Source organism: Fringilla coelebs, assembly GCF_963513975.1.
Source record: "Fringilla coelebs genome assembly, chromosome: Z".
NCBI lineage: Eukaryota > Metazoa > Chordata > Aves > Passeriformes > Fringillidae > Fringilla > Fringilla coelebs.
In genome coordinates, this window is record NC_140031.1 from 17,293,423 (window position 1) to 17,310,166 (window position 16,744).

The window sequence follows — 16,744 nt, forward strand, 5'->3', positions numbered from 1 at the left end:
CCAGTCCTCCCCAGAAGGCCCTGGAGAATCCTCCACAGGAAAACATATTTTCCCTTGCTTTTTGCTTTTTTTGGAAAAAGAACACTCACCTAGCTTACTGAATCTTGACCCTGGTTCTCTGGAGAGCACCCTGCCTCATTTAGTGTCCTCTTGCTCCTTCAGTATTTTTGCAGAGAGCCTGTATAGCTCGCAGGTTTGGACTCTCTTCTGGGAGTGGAAGGGGACATTTTCTCAGTCAGAGACAGGAGGTTTAAATCTGGATTTCCCCAATATTACATGAATGCCCCGATCACGATCCTTAGCTAACCCCACCGAGACTTTCCCAGAGTAGATGGGATTTGCAAACCTAGTGGCAAGATGTAGGCTACAGCTGGATCACTTGAGACCCTGAACTGCCAGCCCAGGCTCTCTCCTCCATCAGTCAGCAGAGTGTAAATGCAAGGCAAGCCCAAAGGAAGGCCATTCTGATTTCAGTACCTTCCAGTGAAACCAGGCACTGTCAGGCTGCTGGGGTGTTGAAGGTTTAGTGAATGCTGGTGTATGTCATCAATATGCACGTATGGTGATTCTTTATTGCTCTTTAACCTCAGAGTGAAAGAGCTCACTTGATAGTCTTCTTTTTTATCAGTGGCTATGGCCAACCCAGGAGATTTCACAGGCTGAGCAACACCCTAGTGCCAACAGTGCGTGCTGCCATTGCACCTCTGTGTGAGATCCCCCTGAGTCAGGTTTGAAGGCACAAATTGACACAGAGAAGTCACTTCCAATCAGAGAGGCTACAGACTTGCCATGTAACTATCCAAGTTTCCAGCATCCATTTTCAAAGAATGTAGGCATCCTGTTTGTCTGCCCTAAAAGCAAGAAAGGCCATGCCATTTCCCGTGTCTGTGGACTCTTCAAACGCAGTTTGCAGAGACTTTGAGCCAGGCATCTCCTTCTTTCCATATCACATGCTTGTGTAGAAGCTATTAGTCACTTGTGTCATCTATTCTAGCATGGGACAAAAAGTTGAGCTCAGTCAAATACTTTGTAAATATAAGTATCTCCTAACAGGAAAACAAAAACTTTCATTCCTCTATGGAAATTGTAAACAAGAAAATAAAACACTTTTTTGAGATACTTGCTGGATACTTGCTTTTGTATTTCTTAAGCATATGCTGTCAGTACAACCAGTTGGATGATTTACCCACACAGCATCCAAACACATTTCCAGTTACAGCTGCTCTGTACTTGCTAAAGAAAGGCACTCAGTCTCAGTGGACTCTGCATTGGCTGTACAAACAACTGGCTTCATCATTTTTGCTTTATTTTGTTTATTGTATCAATAGCTAAGAAATAAACAGGTCCATGTCTTGCATACCACAAAAGAGTGTGTAGAAAAAATTTTGCTATTTATTTCAAATACTCTACAGTTACCCACGTGTAACAGGGTTGGTGTGTTTTTTCCCAAAGCAGTAAAAGTTGGACAAGTTGTCAACAGAAACGCTTAAGTACATGTTCTGCTTTAGCAGCCGTGCTATTCCTTGAAATACACACATCAGCTCCAAGAGGTCTGCAGTTAGAAAGACTTTTAAATATTTGAAGAACTAGAAACTTTCTGTTCCAAAATCTATGTACAGGAACATCTTCTCATTGAACTTTCCCATAAAATAAACATGTATTGGTGACTTGTGGCCAATGAGCAATTAAACCACGTAACAATTACTGAAGAAAGACAAGTGAATTCCTAGGAAGTCAGACTTGTTAAACAAAATTACATCACCCACAATGGAGAATGACTTAAACTATCACTGTGGTAATGGGCAAAACTGCATTCAGTATGTACATCCATCCTATACAGACAGTAGCTCTAGTGCCTGGAAGGAGATGCACTCTTTACAACTATTCCAAAATCTGACAGAGGGTCTGACTTATATTTTTATATATATATATGTGTGTGTGTGTGTGTGTGTGTTTATATATTCTTCTGTGTTTGTGTTTCTCAAAAAAGAGATTGGTTTGTTGTTGTTTTTGGTTTTTTTAAAGAAGATAAAATCCTAAAGCAGAACACGTACTTAGGCGTTTCTTAGCAAAGAACTGCCCACTGCACACAGCTGCCAGCCTGAGAACTCCCCAGCAGGGCAGCAGGACATGTGTGAAGCTGGATCACGGCTCCACTGTCTGACAGCCCCTGAGAGCATCTCCTTTGTCTGCAGCCGCACTGAAGATGCAGGAGAGGGCCTCTCTCTGACAGCAGGAGGAGTGCAGAGAGGCCAGGCAGTGAAGGCCATTGCCCTCTGTCTGTGCAGCAGCCTAGTGTGACATAAAATAGGCTGCTAAATGTCCAAGGTCTGCCAAGAACAGCACAAGCTGAGCTTGGTGTTGACGGAACAAGCTGCTGCTTCCCGAGCTGTGGAGTCACACAGAGACACCATGAACCCACCATTTTACAACCTCTCAGGCTTTCTGGGGAACCAACAAAACAGAAATGAGTTTGAAGTACCTTTAAGTTGAAATGGTGGGTTCAGATCACAGTAGGCCATTACAGAAATCAGTGGTGACCAATCATGACCTCCCTCCCTCCTTGTTCTTGAAAGGCATGCACAGAAGTATTTGTCTTCTGAGGGCAGATTCCATGCTGAGAACCAAGGAGATGTCTCTGTAATCCCAGAAATCAGCACCATAGAGATTAAATGAACCTAAGTGCTGCAACTAGGAACAAGGTGACTTCAGGAAGGAAAATGGGCACTCACTGATGATTATATTGCAGCATTCCCAGAAACGTATAGGACTTTACAGATTGACTATGCAGATTGAGTGAGACAGTCAATGTCTCGCTCAGTTAATGAATAAGGCAGTTGTTTGTTCTTGCTGATTCATCCCACTTCTGCTTACTTTTACACCTGATCTAATTGTATCCTAGTGCTGCTTTTCAACAGCATTTTGTGCAATCATGTGTAAATGAAATCAGCTCTCCAGATACATTCATTTCTTCAAGGATTAAGCTTAGATCCATTTTTGTCTGTGTAGTTAGCTCAGTGCTCAAAATCAAGACCTCTGTTGCCTTACTTATAAATACCTCTTGTATCTGCAGATTGCTAGATTTACCATTAATCATTAATTGCTTCCAGTCAATATAAAGCATGTCCATCCTGTTCCTTTCTGCACTTTGACCAAGACACTAGGAACACTGCAACTCTGTTTTTAAGTTAACATTCATGCCAACAGACATAACATCTGAATTACACCCTAGGCAACTTAACTCAGTCAGTCTGGGTGATGATTATATAAAGAAGGATTTTAGTCATCTGATCAGATGAACTCTGGACTTCTTGAAAGAACCTTCTTAAGTCAAAATTCAAAATGTTCATGTCACAGATTATTTATTTCTAATAGAAATAATAGCTCTTGCCAGCACAGAGGGAACAAAAGAAAAGGCAAACTGAGCTTCTAGGTCTTGACACCCATCCCTAAGCAGGACTGTCCCTTCTAGTAGGAGCAAAACTCACCCTGACACTCTTTTCCCTGGTAGAGTGGCGGATCATAGCCTGCTTGCCTAAGGCACAGCCCAGCGTGTCTCTGCCTTTCAAACAAACCCATGGCTTCCAAATGACCTTCCCATTTTTAGAAACTCCATCTAATCCCAGAAAGCTTGCCTCTGTAATCCTCCTATCTCTCCCTGCCTCTCTAACCAACTCCTTTCTCACAACTCACTGCCAGCAAAGCAGCTTCCCAGGGGCTTTGCATGTCTCAAAACAATTTCCCCCACGCCTCTCCCTAAGAGACTCAATTTTATTGATATGTCCTTGAATGTCTATACTTGCATATGAAAAGCAAGCTCTTGATTACTTTTTTTTTTATTCTCTGAAGAATTTTCTCACCAATGTGCTTTCATGCACCACATCTTGTACCTATGCAAGATGAAGTGTATGAGCTGGAGCAAATCACTGTGATCAATCACACCTCTTACACTGCATAATTTTATTCTGATCTATTGCCTGTGTTCTTGCAAGGAGTTCTGACACTCCCATCCCAATGCTCAATCTGCTCCTCCTTTGTTTTTCCCCAACAAATTTATGTGAAGTAATGCACCTCTCACTGTGAAGCCATGCAAATGCTTTGGAGCTAAAAACCTTGAACTGCAAAAAACTTCACGTCTAGCAGTGCCTACCAACATGTACAAATCATTCCCACAGAAACAACGAAGCAGCAAGACTGGAAATGAGGAAATGATCACGTAAAGCAAGCATTTCACCATGCAGAATCTCCCTACAAATAGATGTGAAAATATAGATTCACCAGTTGCAATGAAAGAACATTTTGTTCTGGGACTGCATTTGGGACATGCAAGCTCTGGCAGGAATTACTTAGCTTGAAATGAGTGAAGATAAATTAATACAGTTTCCACTGAATATGCCAGGACAATTATTTTCAGCCTGTATAAAAATATTCACAGAATGTATTTCAACATAGCATCACAAGGACTGACTTGAAAAAGTGATGCAAAGCAGATTGTAGCCACGTAAGTAGACTCTCTGCTGAATTTGGAATTGTAGAAGGTAGCAAAGGCTACTGCAGCAAAAATTGTAGCTGGTCCTCATCCATACTTAAATAAAAGGAGAATGTAAAGGATTTAGACCATTTCTCCTATTTTCTCTTCTTTCCAAACCAGTATTTTCTGAAGTGTAGGAGGGGAACACAACTCATTACTGCTGACAGATTTCGGTGCACAGGCCACTAATGCATTGTGTACAGGAAGCTGCTCCCCAGGGCCACCAGCATTTCTGATGTCTGAGGAGGAAGTTCCTTACCTCAGTTTACAAGACTGACTGCAAACCAGCTAAGTTCTGATTGAGAAAAAGAATGGGGTTGAACAGTGCATTTGGTGTGAGGCTGGAGTGAGGGGGTACTTTCGATCAAGATGAAAATCAAAGAAGAAACAGCACTGTAAATTAATTAACATTAATGTATTTAAAGAACTTGATATTTTAAAATCAGATGCAGTTAAATAACAGAAAATCTTTCTGAAATAAACCCAGTGCAGGTCTGTTTGAGCAAGTTCAAATCATCATTTATTTTGATGTTACATTCCTGCAAGTGCTGGACATGGCCTGGATAGGTGCACAGTGAGAAGTGTCTCCTTTACCAGCCACACACACTGAGTGGCATTGGGCACAGCAGAGCATCCACTCCAGCACACGTGCAATTTAAAAAATATAACATTAGAAAACTCAGAAGAATTCTATTACTAGCAGTGGGATTCTCTTGTGTCTCTGCATTTCAGAGGTCTTTAAAAAAAGCACAAAAACATTAAGTGCATGGTTTATAAACAAAAAGTTTATTGACTTAATATATGTTTTCAAGGCACTTTCATGTTGCAGTTTATAATTCCATTTGGTAAAAAGGGGAATCCTTCAGAAACCCCATCTCCACTAAGTAAAACACACAATTTCAAGGCCAAGGGAAACAACGAAAATATTTAAGCCAGATTCTGACCATAAAGTATGTGTGTTCCTAGAATCTCAAAAGTATCCATAATCACAAAATGGGGTAGGTTTTTTTGCATTTTCTAGATTGTTTGTAATTTAGGAAACCCAGTATGAGATTCATCCCAGCTAGTTTTTATCATCTCAAACCTGGACTAGCTAAACCAGAGCAGACTTATCTATATTAAATATCTATGCGTGAACAAGATAAACCATCCTCTGCCAAAGACTATTCTGCACTGTCCACAGGGAAAGTGTAACATAATCAGAGTTTTTAATTTTGGGTTCTTTTTACTAGGGATTCTTATGTAGTTATCAGTTACAATATTGTCTTTGCATTTTGCATTAAACCAAGTAATCACTGATTAACAATCAACTTACATTCATACAAAATTTTCATCAAAACATTCCATAACGTGGCAGGCACTTTGGCACAGTTGTTTCACAGCAGCAAAAACTGAGGAAGAAAACTGAATGCTGGCACACTTCACTGATTAATTAGGTGTTAAGGTTGATTTTAACTATAAAAACAAAAAAAACCTCCTCAGTGCTTTAAAAATTGAGCAAAATGCACAAGATATAATCCCATAATAGCTAATCTACTGGAAATGAACATCTCTTGTCAACCAAAACCATTTCTGAAACAGAGCAAGATTTCAGCCCCTTGTGGTAAAGCCAAAAGAGCCAGTACAAATTCTACCACCTTTTTTGATGTTCTTATATAGTGCTTTTCTCTCCTACCATGCAAATGCTCAAACTCAATAATGCCCATTCAATTGTGGAGTTATAACTGAACAGCAGTTTTTTTACTATTATGTCACAGTCTCATGTTTTACATCACCAGCACTACATCAGCCCTATGTTCCATCTCCACCACACACTAAACACCACAAATTTAGGAGCAGCTGTCTTTACACCAATACTCTTAGCAAAATCTCATAAAGAACACATTTCATTTCTGTATATTTGTTTACCCTGTCACAAGCTGACAGTGTGGATTTTGTCAGCAGACTCCAGGAGTTTTCAGCAGTGCACTATTTTGTTATCAAACTGTAGGTGCACTGTTTGGAAGGATTTGGAGCATGAGGTGTCTTTTGCTCTTTACAGGAAGGTCTCAGAGCTAGAAAAATGTGGAGCACGCGTCTTCATGTGTCAGGAAAGTACTGAGATTAAAATTCTTTACTCCTCTTTGGAGTGTGTCCTGGAGAAGGTGAAAAGGGATCAGGTTGCTGCTACTGTCTAGAAGGTGCTGGAGGCAGGCTGCATCTGGCAGCTGGGATCTGGGGGAAGCTGGTGTCTGCTCGGTGTTGGTAGAAAGGATCCCAGGAAATGGGAAGAGACATACAGCTGTACCTCCACAAAGGGTGGAGGGGTGTCCCTGTGGTGGTGGGCAACACCACCTCTGGCTAAAAGCTGCTCAGAACAGTCCCAGAGACCTCCTCTGGGAAAGCAGTAAAGGTCCACCAGACAGATCTACAGTGAGATCCAGCTGAGACACCGGAACACCCAGAGGCCTTTACACTGATCACATGCTTGAACTCACACACTGGCATCAGGGAAGATACAGTAATGACAAATGTAAAAACTGTGTAACAAGGTTCTAATATATTTAGTTTGAGCATATACCTTCATACCTTTAGTCTCTAGTGCTCTAATAACTTGACCAGCTGAAGACTTGACTTGTATATTTTCCACTGACATGGACTACTCTTCTTGAAGTGGCCTCTAAAAATGCACCACAATCATGTCTGCCCATGGCAGAGGTGGTAAAGATGAGGACTACCCCCACTGCTCATGTGTTCAGCTCCCAGAACACAGCAGTAACCACAGTTTACATCTGGCCCACCTTGTGGGTGAAAATTTCCCATAACTAGAATCTATAAATGACAGAAACACACTTAATCATCAAAAATTTTAAAAATCATCCAAAACAAAGTAGTATGAGATGAATAGCACCAAAGATCTTGAGGTCAGCAAATCCATTCTATAAAACCGAAAATGGCAGTACCTAAATAAAAATGGTATTCCAGTGTTCACTGAGTGGTTGCAGTACTGAGACTGCTGAGAACAGAGTTTTTACAAAGAGGCTGGATGGAATTTGTAGCAATTTAAAGGCAAAAAATAGATGAGAAGTTCATAAGAGACTGTTAATAAGAGACTGGTTATGATCACAATGCCATTTCCTTGAAATCAGTTCATTCTTTGTAGTCAACAGGAATTATATTATTTGCTCTCAGTGGAAATAAAATTGGGCCTTAACTGGAGACTGCACATCACTACTGAGCTTGGATTTCCAAAAGAGAAATATTCCCTTTGCACAGAAATTATTGCACACTTTATCACCAGAGCAAAGTTGGAGTACACAGTGCTTGGTAGCAGTGCATAAGGGGTATTTGTTCAGTGTTCTGGAAGATGAAGGGTTAAACTATGAAACTTCTGAAGAGGATACGTACTAATTCACAGGATTGCTTTTGTCAGTAGCTTCAGGACTCATGACAGTAGGCAGCCCAGGCCTTGATTCCACTGCCATCTGCTTGAGTACACAGACTCCAGAGAAAGTTGTGTTTGCTTCACTGAAAGCAGAATTTACCCCCTTCTCAGGAGCAGGAAATTTTATGCACATCCAAACATCATCTGAGCCTAAAGGTAACTAAGCAGACAGGCTGACTGACAGATACTCAATTTTTGCCATGTGGAGTAGAGTTAAAGGACATATTTTAGCAGTTTTCAGACACTAAAGGCTGGAGTTCAATATAAAATCAGGAAAAAATAAAACAGCCCTCAGGTCAAAATTACATTATGAAATTAGCATCATGGAAAAATTACTTATTGAGACAATCTGAAGTTCTTCAAAGAGAAGCAGTGATTCAGAAGGAATAAAAGATCTTTATAGCAAAATTGGTTAAAAAAACCCCCAACAATTCCATAAAAAATATATAACCCATGACAGAACATTCTGTTTTACCTTTCATGGGAAATAAAAAATACTGCATACATGGGGTGCACTCAAAATCCATGAGGCCAAATTCCCCACTGAATTAAGTGAGAATTTTGCTGACATACCAACTGCAAATCTTCTATCATGGCCACTGAAATCAGTAGGATTTTTGTTATTATTATTTCACAGGTATTTAGATTTCACCTAACACACAGTGTATCATTTCACCTATAATAAAAGAGTGTAATAAAGAACAAATTATATGTCAACAATATATATTCACTTTTCCATACAACATCAATTAGCATGACCAAAACTGGTGTAACTACACCCAGTACTGATTGTGCTTCAAAGTTGGGTTTGTTTTTCGACAATATTGGATCATTTCAGGATCAAGATTTAAAAAGCTGTTTTTCAGATACCTTTCTGTAGTTGGAGAAGGAACTGTAGAAAGCAGCTGCTCATGTTTTACTGCCATAAAGGTAGAGGCTGTTCTTCTCTCAGCCCCCTTCAGGAGAGGAGTCACTGTGACAGAGGGCACAGTCAAACTCTGTTCCAGACATTGATCTGCATTACAGAGGATTGCATCTGTTTGATTTTTGACTAAAGGTTTTGTCTTCTCTTTCTTCTGACACATTAACAAAATGCACACAGAAGTAACAGTAATAATGAGTAGGACAGACATCAGGACCAGAGGGATAATAATGTACCAAGGGCTGCTTTCACCTGTCTGCTCTCTGGGACTCCTGGCATTAACCTGGTTTGTAATCTTCAGCTCCACAGATGCACTTGTTCCCATGGCCTGATTTAGCAATGGATCTTCCTCATGTAGGTTTCCCCAGTGATTCTGCCCTGGCCACACAGTTGGTTCAGTCTTCTGTGGTCCTATTGCAGGCTCTTCATTCTGTGAGGAGACTAGTGCCTCATCCTTTGAGGTAGAGCGAGCCTTGGAAGTGGTCATGCTGGTTACAAAAAGCACTTCTGTTGTAAAACCCTGCACAAGTGGAGGACTGTGTGGCACAATGGAATACTGAAAACAGCCAACAGCAGGCTGCACAGCATCTGCCCTGAGTATAAATGTAAATGAGTCATTCAGCAGATCAATGCCTGTCATATTCGTGTCTATGTCTAGAAGCAAAACACCACTATCAATGTCAGCCTGGGTGAACATCTGAATATCTTCAAACACTGCATCATTCACAAACTTTTTCTTAACAATCCTCCCATGAGATGGGGGCACTATTACTTCAAATCTAGGATTACTGTTTGTCAAATTGGCTAGCTCAGAAGCATCCAGGTCACTGCTTCCAAATTTATAAGCTGCTTGATTTGAAATCCGCAGGTCAGATACAATTTGTACTAAAGGCTTCACTGTGATGTTCAGCACTTGTCCTGTTAGATTGTCTTCTGCAGTAAAAAGCATAAACTCCAGTACATCACTGGAAGCAGTAATATTTGTCAGGTGGTAAGAGAGCCTTCCTGAGTACAAATCTGCCTGCTCAAATTTAGTAACCTGCTCATTTCCAATCATGAGGTGCCCATATTTGAGTGGTTGAGTTATTTCATACATAATATTAGTGCTTTTTCCATTTGTGACAGCTGAAAGTTGAATGTCAGTAATAGTGACAGATGTCTGGCCCTGTGGCAGCACAACATTGGTAAGGTTGACAAGGACAAGGGCAATTGGTACGACTTCAAGACTGAATAGTTTGTATAAAGGGCGATGTTTACCATCAGTCACACTGAAATAAAACACCCCAGAAGATGAACTTCCATCCTGTACAAACCACACTTTACCACTGTCAACATCAGCTTGCGTGAAATCTTTTATAGAGACACTGAGATTGCTTTTCATTGCTAAGTAACCATTATTGGGGTTGCTAACAATGGTGTATTTCAGCTCAGCTGGAACATTATCTAAGTCTTCAACTTTCAGATTCTCTGCCCCCAGCATTGACACATCACCCTGCAGGACTTTTAAGTGCAGTCTTTTAGTCTTCAGTTCTGGAGATTGGTTATTCACTGGGAAAACAGTGATATTAAACATCTCCTCTAAAACTTCACTATGGGGCTTTGTAGCAGGCTTGCTCTTCAGGTTCAACCAAACAGCAAAAGTGAAATTGTCATTTAGAGATTCAGAATTATCATGTATGTACATAATTCCAAACTTGTCCAGTACATACTGGGAGAAGTTAGGCTTTTCTTTGGTAATGTTTCATTCTCCAACAACAATCATGCCATGTTGGGGTAAAGACACAACCTGATACCATACTTCATATACGGAGCGCTGTACATCAGGTAGCTTAATCAATAGGTTTGAAGCATCTAAATTTGTTTTGTTGATTAATACTCTACCTCCTTCCTGGACTGTGGCACCTGGCAGAAACGAAAAGAGAATGTTAGAAACCAAACATTTCATAGTGGCACTATTTCAGAAACTACAGATCAAACACGGATGATACTCTAAAAATTTTATCCTTTGTGGTATCCTTGATTTCCACATGTCATGGCTAAAAATATATTACCACTGCTTTTAAAATACAATCCGATACAAAAGACGAGATTTTTGACTGATGCACACACTAAGATTAAAGAAATACAAGTATCTCAAAGCTTCTGATAGTGTTTTTCACCTACCATTAACAAAATATCTTCTACAGCAGTAGGAAGCATCAAACATATGTAATTATCTCATTTCTAAGGGTGCAGTGAACGCAGCTTTCCAAACTACTACCCTACAGTACTTCCTGTCTCAGAAGTATTCTGGTCACTGCTTACTGAAGAGAAAGAAATGTTTGGTTTTTTCTCCATTCTTCAGTGGACCTCTGACAGATCCAAAACAATTTTGATCCAAAACAGTGAAGCATTTTTACCTGTATTTGCTAGAATACGAGTATTCTGATCATGCCTGTCAACTTCATATGAAATGACAACATGGAACATCTGGATATCCAGAGCTGATGGTGGAGAGGATACAGTAAATGTAAAGAAATCTTCTTCACTCCAGTCAGTTGACTCAGCATGTAAGTGTTCATACATGATCACACCTTCATCGACCTGTTGCAGGTAAGAAGAAGAGATGTGTATGAGAGCAAGGTGATTATAAGCAGAGGAGTGTTAAAGACAGAAAAAGTATCTTGAGAACATTGTTCAAAGAGAGCTTTGTACCTTAGTCCATGCACAGTGTACAGAATCACAGAATTGTTTAGGTTGCAAAAGACCTGTAAGATCAAACCCAACTGTCAACCCAGAGCTGCCAAGTCCGCACTAAACCATTTCCCAAGTGTCACATCTACATGGCTTTTAAAATATCCAGTTGGTGATTCCACCACTTTTCTGGGCAGTCTGGTTCACTACACAGCTATGTTTCACATGAAGAAAGGCGTCCTACTATTCCATTAAACCTCCCTTGGCACAGATTGAGGTTATGTCGTCTCATCCTACTACTTCTTACTTGGCAAAGAGGCCAACCCCACCTGGGCACAGCCTCCTTTCAGGCAGTTGTAGAGTGATAATGTCTCCCCTGAGCCTCCTTTTCTCCAGGACAAGCACCCCCAGCTCCCTCAGCTGCTGCTCACAGGACTTGTGCTCCAGACCCTGTCCCAGCTCCATTGCCCTTCTCTGGACTCTCTCCAGCCCCTCAGGGCCTTTCCTGCAGGGAGGGCCCAGAGCTGGACACAGCACTCGAGGTGTGCCCTCAGCAGTGCCCAGCACAGGGGGACAATCCCTGCCCTGGCCCTGCTGGCCACACCATTGCTGATCCAGGCCAGGATGCCATTGCCCTTCCTGCCCACCTGGGCACAGCCTGGCTCGTGCTCAGCTGCTGTCACCAGCACCCCCAGGTCCTTTCCAGCCCCTCTGTCCCAGCCCTGGCACTGCCTGGGGCTGTTGTGACCCAAGGGCAGGACCTGGCACTGGGCCTTGCTGAACCTCACTCCACTGGCCTCAGCCCATGGATGCAGCTTGTACGTACACTGAGATTAACCTGCATTTCCCTTTCTCTTCAGATGGACTCTGTGTTGCCAGATAAACATCTGAAAGTAAGTGAAATTCTACTGGGCATGAATGCTCAGTAAAAGCCTTACATGAAAAGCAAAGAGATATATAACACTGAGAAACTGCCTCAAACTAGTAATGGTGATCACGTGCTCAGATTTACTGTATTTTCAGTAAATCAAAGTATCAATGTCTTGGGTTTTCTTTGCAAGAACACTGGCAGGGCTGGATTATTTGTCCTGAAAAAGCATATGAAAGGCTGAAGGTTGGAGAAGGACTTTGATGCAGTTATTTCCTTCAAATGGCAAAAGACACTTGGTAAGAGACTAAGAAAACCTGAAGGAAGTACAATGACCATTAGTATTTACTCTTGCTTAAAGCAAAAACTTGATGGAACTACGCAGTGGAAAATTTCTATATCACAGCAAGACAGGAATTCCTAAAAGATAAGAAAGAATCTGGTTTGTCCTCTCCCTGGTTGCAGTGATCTTGCAGATCATCATACTCAAGGAATCTAATCAGGTTACTGTAAGTAATCAAGCTTCAAAGTATTTCAAGATACTGCAGTACATCTCCAGAGAAACAAATGCACATGTAAGATAAAACTGTTTATCTCTTTAGACCCCAAAGCAAAAGGCAGTATTTCAGATTTTTTCTCACCAGCTGGAACTATACCTGAATTTTATGATCAATACTATAATAAATTGGAACAGTACTAGAATTTCTTATGGTAGCAAGACTAGACCACTTACTGAATCTTATCCAGTAGATTCAACATGTGGTCTGCTTGATAATTCATTCACTGCCCTGGAGAGATGACCCATTAAATTCTTGACAAGTTCCCAGGCAACCACTGACCAGACCTGCACATGTTAGTTTGTAACTGCCTGAGAGATCCCTGTCTAAAATGGTGCTGGATTTAAATTTACTATCTTAACACACTCCTCACACCCTGCAAACACCTTGAAGGGACTCATTAGTACACATTTCTATCATACATGCTTGAAAGACCTTAAAAAAAGAAAACAAAACCCCCCTGGTGTTATCACAGATGAAGTTTAGAAGTACAGAATCTGAGGTGTAAATACAGAGAGACTGAATCCTTAAATTACTACAACAGCCTCCACTGAGATCACTAGGCAAACTGGGCTTTCAAGGTCAGTTTTCTCAGCAGCCTCAAAACCATCCCAATTTTTCTCCAAAAAATTTAGACTGATGTGATGAAATCCTTTATGCACATCTCCAGGTTTCTGCCTTCCCTATACTGATTTAATTCTTAATGGCTATTATAGGACAAACAAAAAAAAAATAGCAAAAGGGTATGTTAGTTCCAGGTAACTTTCCAAAACCTCTCTAGGACTTCAAGCTGACGACAGCAAATTTTTGTAACAAAAACAGGCACAATACATATCCTTTAAATTCAGCAGTGCTTAGTATCCATCTTAACTGGCTGGTTGTTTTGGGGTTTTTTGACTGCAAATCCATTCTTAATGTCTGGGCTAAGAACTGAATAGAATTGGTGAGGATTTCTGTATGTATCTCTGCAATGACTCTACATAATGAAGAAGCTGTGGCTTGCTGTGAGATGAAAATACTTCTAAGATATCTAAGAAAATACTGCATTATGTGGAGTTTCTCAAGAGTGTTTAATGTGCAAATAATTTTCTTGTATTAGCTGAACAGCATCTGTTAAAAAAATGCTTGGAATGCAATAGTAATTTCTGTTTCTTTTTGCTGGGTTTTTTTTCCCTTTGGCAACAAAGCAATAAACGACAGCGCATACAGAAGAGTTCAGCACCCCAGGAAAAGGAATAACTACTTTTCCAAAGGGAAATTTCAAGTTCTTAAACACAGAGTTAAGTCAATGAATACCCACAGACCTACACTAATGCAAAATGTTTTTCAATTCAAATCAGTTTTTCAAGCTTATTACCAAACAGAAACTAAATGCTTTAGTCTTCATTACATAGGCAGTGTACAATATTTGTAACATGACTGTGATTTTCTTCACCCATATTTAACTCCCTGTGATTACAACACACTGAACTGAAAGTTTATTTAGGATCCCTTTTCTCTCTCTTACATCTCACCCTCTACCAGAATAAATAGCAATCTTGTTTGGATACCTGAATTCCACCTGCAAGAAGTTATTTAGCTCTACTTTTTTAAAATTAAAATGGCCAACAGAAATATCTCCAACAGACAAGAAAAGCACACCTATTATTTCAGCTCAAAACCTCTCACAGTTTACAAAGTTAAAAGTAGTTAGCTATACATTACTAAAAACTAAAGCTACAGATATAATAAGTGACATGTTCTGACATCATACTGTCCGATAAACACACGTAATGGTCATATCCATAGGCAAAAAGAGTGACACTTCAAAACCTTAGCTGAAATATTTTCTAACATGCTTAATTGTTTCATCTAATACTCAAAAAAATCACATAGTTTGGGATCAGAATGGTAAAGTGTCATTATACAGTTCATCGCTTTCATAAAACAAGACAAAACTCAGCAACAAGACCAATGACATAACGGGTCATTTGAAACAACACCAATGACATAATGGGATTACAACATGTTTTTCATGAGAACCATTCTGTGTTCATCTTGATTTATTAAGTCCAGGTGGAGACCCATTCTACAACTGTCAGGTTGTTTCAAAGCCTGATGACAACAAATAAAAATGTTGTCCTTTTGTCCAGGTTTTACTGCCCAAGTTTCAAATTCCGGCCAATAGATTCCTTCATAGATTCCTTATTATTCCTTATTATTCCAATAGATTCCTTATTCCTTCATATACTCAGTTGAATAGCATTTAAAATCTGTAAAAATATGTTTTTCCATGAGAAAAGTCAGAAGATTGACCCTCTTTTATCTCCCTCCCTTTAATTTTCTGAGAATAGCTTAATGTATGCTGAAGATGGTTATATTTGAATTCTGCACACAGACAAGTAATTCCTTTTGCAGAGGAATTTTTCCATCAAGTTACATAAGCTGCCACGTTTTAGTCATTCAGTAAGAGAGCGTGTATCACAGTTAAGATACTTCACACATTTAGTACCACAGCCAATCCAGTCAATAAAAGTCATCTTGGGGACAGCCATGAGGACTTTGTACAGCTGAAATGTATCTGATACTTGGACTTTTCATAGAGAAAAAGGCAGCTCCTTCTGCCAAAAACTAAAAGCTTCCAACCTCTGACTGCTGGTTAATGGCACCAGAACAGCTCTTCTTGACAAATAGTCTTACAAGCAAAACAGTGGGAATTGCCAAGACCCTGCTAGTGTCCAAGCAGAAGGGAACAAAGATTCCTCTTGTGTTCATTACTAGATGCCAGATATTTAATGACATAGCAGATCTTGGTGATTGCACTGATGGGTCACATATGCTTGGTTACTTAACAGATATAAATGGATCACACGAAGAATGAGCAACTGAGATGCCCTGTGAAGTAACAATCTACCCTAAATGCTTACCAGAGACTGCGTAAAAGTGAAGATTTCCTGAGTGGTATGATCAGAATCTACTCTGATCAGCCTTCCAAGTTTTGGGGAAGTTACAATCACAAAAGTTATAGTTCTGTTTCCTGCATTGGTCATATCATTGGTTACAGCTTTCAGATCACGTTGTGAAATAGATTTCCTGGAACCTAAAAAATGTCAAGTATAGGAAGAAGATTTACAACAGAGTTTTTTCCCAAAAGACTAAGTTTTGTATGCGCAACTCACACTCTCACCCAGGTATTCTACTTAGCACTTTAATAACATTTTATAAGATCAGCAGGGTTACTCTTTTTCTAGTTACATTCTCGTTCCAACTCTTAGACAGCTTTTTCAATAAAAAGCCCATTAGTAAGATGTACCCACATTTTAAAAATGCAAAAAAAGCAGTTCTCTTCAGCACATGTAATCACTAAATACTGGCTTTTGCAAAAACTACCTGAAGTATAGAACAGAGCATGTATAAGAAGTTCTGTTTCTACACCACGTGTCTAGAACCAAATTCAAACTCCAATGTTTTTGGGATTCTCAGTTGCCACAGAAGACATAGGTCTTTTGACTCAGAGAAGACTCAAAATGGCAAAGTTCCTAGTTTACACATAAACCAAAATCAATCATTAACAAAAGTACACTTTATCAATATGAAATAGGATTTTCATTAAATAAAATTAAAACATAAGTACTGAATTAAACAAACTAGGAAGAACACCATGTAACAGAAATAACAGCCTGAACTGAAATAATGTATTATTTATTAAGATAGATGGAGACTGAGTGGTAACAAAATTCTTTTAATACATAGCATGATGCTAACCTAACTAAGGTTACCTTCTGTATTA

The 16,744-nt window shown here is 39.9% G+C and overlaps 1 protein-coding gene across 1 annotated transcript in view; it reads right to left on the bottom strand.

Moving 5' to 3' along the window:
• Positions 1-5,348: 5,348 nt before the first annotated feature.
• LOC311165633 (chondroitin sulfate proteoglycan 4-like) overlaps positions 5,349-16,744 on the bottom strand; it is a 36,690-nt gene continuing 25,294 nt past the window's right edge. The window contains 4 exon segments of the mRNA XM_084225796.1: positions 5,349-10,618; positions 10,622-10,779; positions 11,277-11,460; positions 15,882-16,054. Of these exon segments, the coding sequence (XP_084081922.1) occupies positions 8,729-10,618; positions 10,622-10,779; positions 11,277-11,460; positions 15,882-16,054 (2,405 nt within the window). The 3' untranslated portion in view covers positions 5,349-8,728.